Source organism: Pararge aegeria, chromosome 27, assembly GCF_905163445.1.
Source record: "Pararge aegeria chromosome 27, ilParAegt1.1, whole genome shotgun sequence".
NCBI lineage: Eukaryota > Metazoa > Arthropoda > Insecta > Lepidoptera > Nymphalidae > Pararge > Pararge aegeria.
The window spans coordinates 6,611,236-6,617,356 of NC_053206.1; the positions used below are offsets into that span (position 1 = coordinate 6,611,236).

General features: G+C 34.2%; 1 protein-coding gene across 1 annotated transcript; it reads right to left on the reverse strand.

The window, feature by feature from the left end:
* Window positions 1-850: 850 nt before the first annotated feature.
* On the reverse strand, window positions 851-4,077 carry LOC120635697 (protein suppressor of hairy wing-like). Its single transcript, XM_039906810.1, has one exon. It carries the CDS (start codon window positions 3,872-3,874, stop codon window positions 1,019-1,021), a length of 2,856 nt encoding a protein of 951 aa, XP_039762744.1. The 5' UTR covers window positions 3,875-4,077; the 3' UTR covers window positions 851-1,018.
* Window positions 4,078-6,121: the final 2,044 nt, after the last annotated feature.

A 6,121-nucleotide genomic window follows, 5' to 3' on the forward strand; every position in this document is an offset into this window, starting at 1 on the left:
CGCATACCAAAAAATTCATTCAAATCGCTCCAGCCGTTTAGGAGGAGTTCAGTGACATTTACGCGCACACAAGAAATATATATATATATAAATTTTAAAACATGAACAAAAATACATACTACTAAATCGAAAGACACTTGTAATCGAATTCACCCGATTAAAAAACGATGGTGTGTTACAAGTTTGACTTGTTTGTGTGTCTGCCATCGTAGCTCCCGAACGGATGAACCGATTTTGACTTTAAAATGTGGATTAGGCTGGAGTGTTTATAGCTATGTTTGATGAAAGTCTGTCCAAGATGGCCTGCGCCAAAAAATGGCGGACTATTTTTTCACAATTCAATATGGGTATCAAATGAAAGGTCTTGTAGAATAATATAAACGATATTAAAAATACTGGTTTAAAAAAAAAAGAAAATTTGGAATGCCCCAAAGAACAGCTGACCTTCAATAGTCATCTAGTTATAAAAAAAAAACACAAAAATATTTAATTTGTATATTTATTTACATATTAATAAATTTATCATTATTAAATAATAGATTTTCCTTCTCGGTTAGGATTGTTATAACAACGATAATAAGATCTTTTTTTACATTTGCCACAGATATGTAACGTGATGTGCTGATTAGGGGTGAGCAAAAATAGAGCAAATATAGTATGTGGCACCACAGAGAGGGAAAGACAGAGAGGGAAAGAGTACGGCATTTCAAAAGATAGGAAGATGAAATGGCGGCTATGGCAGAAAGAACTCTAACAAGACGAGTAATAAATAGAGAAGATTGGAACGGACGACAAAGGCCTCCTTCAGCATTTGCCTCCTTATCATCTTGAGAATAAACTTACAAGATGAGATGTCTAAAGTTAAGTTTATTTTCACACTCATATTAAGCAGTAATATATTTATCAACCACACACAAGTTAGTGTACACTTTAAATTTTAGACTTAGCTTACAAAATGCTCACATCAAGCCAGCAATGAGTTACAATATTTTGGCACTACACGACATTAAAAACTTCTTTAAAATCTCTTCTTGTCTCTTACAGGTGTTTTATCTAGTTTCTCCATTGCCTTTGTGATTGCTTCAGCCACATTTTTTAATTTAGGTTTGTATCCGCATTTCTTTTTCTTACCTTTTTTGAGCTCATCTATCTTGTTTTTGTCAAGTAAATGAGCAAATGGATTGACACTGACTAACTTTTTACCGTTCGGTAAAGTTATATTATCTGGAGGTGCAATATCTTCCTCTGTTTTGGGTCCAAGAGTATTAACATTTGTTATCTTGAAGTACGGCGCCTCGGGTGCTAGATGTGCAATTCTCACATCATGCCATGCAGGTAGGTTCTGCAAATCCATAGTATGCACATTATTAAGCTCTTCGGTGCCAACCAGCATAACTTCTTGAGCCATCTCTGGAATTACTTCCTTATTCTCGGCTCCAGTTTCAGCTTCAAAGCTGTCATATGTATCACAATTGTCGTAAGCATTTATGTAATTGTCACCTGTTAAACACTCAATTTGATTATCAAATCTCATAGTTGGAGCGACATAATCTGATACTAGTTTAATGCTCACTTGACATTTTTCGTTCAAATCATCAGTAAATTTTACTGGCATTTTTAAAGACACAACTTCTGATTTATTGGTGGTTGGTTCTGGAGTGAATTTAGTTAGTTTTATCAATTGTCTTAATCTTCTTACACTAGTTTTATCTGAAGGAATATTATTCAGCATATTTATTTTAACTTCATTACTATCCGGTGTAAAGTTTTCTAAGTACTTTTTCACAGATATTTTGTCTTTATCCACAAGTGTCATTGTAACTTTACTTGTACTTCTTTCAACCTTAACCTTTTTGATTGTATTACGAAATTTTTGAGCTGATGAGAGAGTAGCTTCTTCGTCCAATGTTTCTTTTGTATTTGCATCAGTAGTTTTACGTTTTTCTAACAATTTCTTTAATGTCTCGGTTAGTTTTGATGTGGAATGTTCTTTTTTTATGTGTTCATTAAGTTTCTTTATTGAATCAAATTTAGCGTAACATTTGATGCAGGTTTTTGTCCCCCTTTTAATGTGAAATGCTATATGCCTGTGATAATTCTGAAATGTAAAGCAATTTCGGTTGCACGTATTGCAGATGAAATTTTTGGTTTTGGAAGGCTTATTTAAAGGCATTCTACTAAACTTTCTCTTTTTAGTCTTTTGCAATGTTTTTGCACGTATTAATTTTAATGGTATATCAGAATCATCAGATGATACATCATCATTTGCATATTGAATTTTAGCTTTTACAGAGGCCTTTCTTTTACGTTTTAGCACTGGTTTCTTTACTGGATTCTCTATAGGTTTTTCTATTCCTTCACAATCAGTTGTAAAATCACCAGTTTCTTCTTTGGTAAAATTATCATTCGCTACATTATCTGTCTCATTAACATTAACTTCTACAATTCTAAATTGTTTGTTCTTTGTTTTTTCATCATCCAAATGTTCTGTCTTAACCTCAACTGAAAGTACACATGATTCTTCTTTTGGTTTTTCTGCTGTATATTCATTACACTTGTTATTTAAATTTTCAATTTCAATTTTACATCTATCTTCACATAAACTATCTGAGTCTTCACATTTTTGGTTGATTTCATAATCTGTTTCATCTTCTTCATTATTTTCATCCACAGACTTCTCAAGTACTTTATGACTGTTATTAGATTGCTTATCAGATTTCTTATCCGTGAAAAATACTTGGAAATTTTCATCAAATTCAACAAAGCCTACACTTTTGTGGGTCAATTTGATATGCAATGTGAAGTTCTTTCGTAATCTAAATTTTTGATCACAAATCTTACAAGTGTATGGATTCAAATCCTTATGTTTAGAGTAGAAATGGGCAAACAACAATTTAGGATGCTTAAACAATCTATTACAGTCCGTACAGTGATATTTATATAAGTGTTTGTCATTTTTATGAACTCTTTCTATATGTTTCTCCATGGCTTTTGCACCCGCCATTGTTCGTCGGCAATAAATACAGACTTTTAACGACAGCGTCCAGGATCCATGCTCAGCAAGTCTATGAGTTGTGAAATCATTTACTGAACTAAAAGGTAAGTCACAAAGCACACAAGTCAATCCTGCACAGTTTTTTAAGTGTGACTTAAGTGAATTGGTATTAAAGGGCTGCTTGCATTTTGGACACTGCTTGGACACTTCCAATTGCTTTAAACTGTCTTTATAAAAATGTTCCTGCATATGACCTATAAGTACAGATTTATTTTTATATACATTACTGCATTCATTGCATACCCTACCTTGACATTTATTATCAAACAAGTGCTGTAAATATATATTTATGTCCATTGTTGTTAAATTACACACCCCGCATACATAGGGCAGGTTACAGTATGCTGCAGCGAGAAAATCATTGGCGTTCATACACAGTCCCAAAGACAGTAGGGGCAAACAGTTTTTTAAGATGAATCCATCATCAGAATTCACATGCTCTTTTAACTCATGATTCCTTAAGTCTTTCTTCGTATCAAAAATGAATTTGCAATGCGAACATGATATTTTCGGGTACAAAACCGTTGAGTTATGTTTATTTTCGTGCTCTTGCAGTTCTATGGCTGTTTTAAACAACCTAAAACAGTACTTACAGCATTTTAAGCTAAGGATGTGATGGTTTCTTAGGTGCAAAGCGTATTCATTGATATCGGGAAAAATTACTGTGCATATACTACAAAACCGATTCTTGCGGGCTTCAGTCAGGTGTAATTGGTTCACATGGATGTCCAAGTCTTCCTTATCGAGGAATTCGGCATAGCAAATCGTGCACAATAACTCATCATCAAGCAAATCTATTGATCCCATCTCAATATCCATGTTGGTAAATATACAGGGTGTTGTGATTCGCTGCGAATCTTTACGACACTAATAAGGTTTCAGAAATAGAACTCTCCAGGCAGGCAACATGCATCGTAGCACTAATTTCCATTTTCCACTTATTTGATTTCGAACACCTAGTATAAGTCAAAACAAAGCGAAGCTATCTATGGGCTATGGCAGGTACCATCCCAGATCACTGCTCCCTAGTATAGTTAGGTACCAAAGACTAAAACAGTGTTTCTTCCTAAAACTCTGTAGTAATTAGTATTGGCAAGTTAAAGGGAGATTGTTTACTGATTTTCAAATTAAAAAAAAAATGTCTAAATCACATACCAGTAAATAAATAAATATAGACAGCCATAATCCATGCATTTAAATTAAGCAGTAGGTTTTTTTCTAATTTATTTAATGTTTATTTTTTGACAATCACCTTTGTGGATCTTCCAAGTATACGTGACATTGCCGAAATACTATGTGTTTATTTTACACAGCTATAAGCCAAAAAAGCAAAAGAAGAAGGAGAATAATTTTTCCTATATATTTTATTGCTAAGCGTTGACCACATAATATCGCTATGCAATGAGCACAGAATAAAGAACATAGAGAAACTTCGTTCAGTCATCATTGAATGCAGTGTATTGTGTCGAAAAACAGTAAAACGCCCTGCGCACGTAATTCTTCGTGACGTGACTTCACACTCGCGGAATTTTGTTAGCTCACACAAAATTGACTTGTACCCTCTAAGCCTCTAACGTATGAAGAATGGTCAAAGGCCAAGTCACACAACATTTAAACTTGAACTTGGCACGACTTTGTCTAGATTTCATTACTTTTTAGAGATAAACAAGCAGCTCCATCAAGACTTGGCTAGTTTTTTACAGAAAGTTTTTGGTGGGATTTCATTTATTTTTGTAGAAACGTGGGCATATTGATTTATTAGCGCTATCTAGCGACGTGTGCGGGTATCATCGCCACTCTTAGTCCAATACGTTATATTTTGACCCAATTTTGAGTGAAATTAATATTTTAGTGTATTTTTTTCATTTAATTTGTGTAATGTTCGAATAGAATAAATTTAATCGTTCAACTATTTCTTCTTGTAAACTTGTAAGTGTAAGTATAAAAGCCAGTTTATTCTTATCCAGAGATTTCCTTTCATTTTATTTATATGCGTATTAAAAACAGAAGAGGAGGCATTCTCCCAGCAAGGGGACGCTATAGGCTAGATTAAATTAGATTAGAAGATGTGATGTGATCTTCTACAAAAATCCAGCGTAGTGGGAACTAATATTCGAATAGAATAAAGTTAATCGTTCAACTATTTCTTCTTGTAAACTTGTAAGTGTAAGTATAAAAGCCAGTTTATTCTTATCCAGAGATTTCCTTTCATTTTATTTATATGCGTATTAAAAACAGAAGAGGAGGCATTCTCCCAGCAATGGGACGCTATAGGCTAGATTAAATTAGATTAGAAGATGTGATGTGATCTTCTACAAAAATCCAGCGTAGTGGGAACTACGCTGGATTTTTGTACATTACCTACTATATCTCTAAGTAAGTCTAGCTGAGACCAGCGGAGGGTTCTTCATCAGATACTTCAGACCTTCGATTTTTGACATCAAATAAAGCGGCCTGCCGAGTTGAATATTTTTTGTGTAAGCGGTATGTCGATTTCTAATAGTTTGGTTGGGATTTTGTGTTTTCTAATCAGGGTCACCAGGTACCTACTCTAGATTATCCTAGTTTTTATAGTTTTCCCTTTGTGTGGTCATTAAATCCTAACTCGGTACCATATTTCAGCTCTCTTAGTTTATATGGGAAGTACTAGTTCTATTTTGATGATCATGAATGAGTGAGTGAGTGTCATAAAAGCGAAACTTTACCTTCGCTTAACTTCGGAACTGAACGACCTACAGACTTAACATTTTGGCTTTTAAGCATGTGGTTATAGCTTACTGGATGACGAAAATTTCTGCGTTCTCGTTTTTCGTTTTCCAGAGGTTCTCAAATAGGACCCTGAAAATGCGGCGAAATGGGTCCAGTAAAGGATGGTACGGCAGTGTTTGCTTCGCGCTCGACTTGGCGGGGGCGGGGGAAACATCGGAGAAATGCCACGATATATGATGGAATGTTTGTACTAAACGTAGTTAAGTTATCGCGATTTCAAATAATTTTTTAAATTTAGATTTATGTATTTAATAAAAAGGCATATTAATGAAATAAATAGTCATTATCTTATGGAAC

Bases quoted from the DNA above. Each gene is read 5' to 3' on its own strand.
- LOC120635697 (XM_039906810.1), bottom strand. From the start codon at position 3,874: ATGGATATTGAGATGGGATCAATAGATTTGCTTGATGATGAGTTATTG.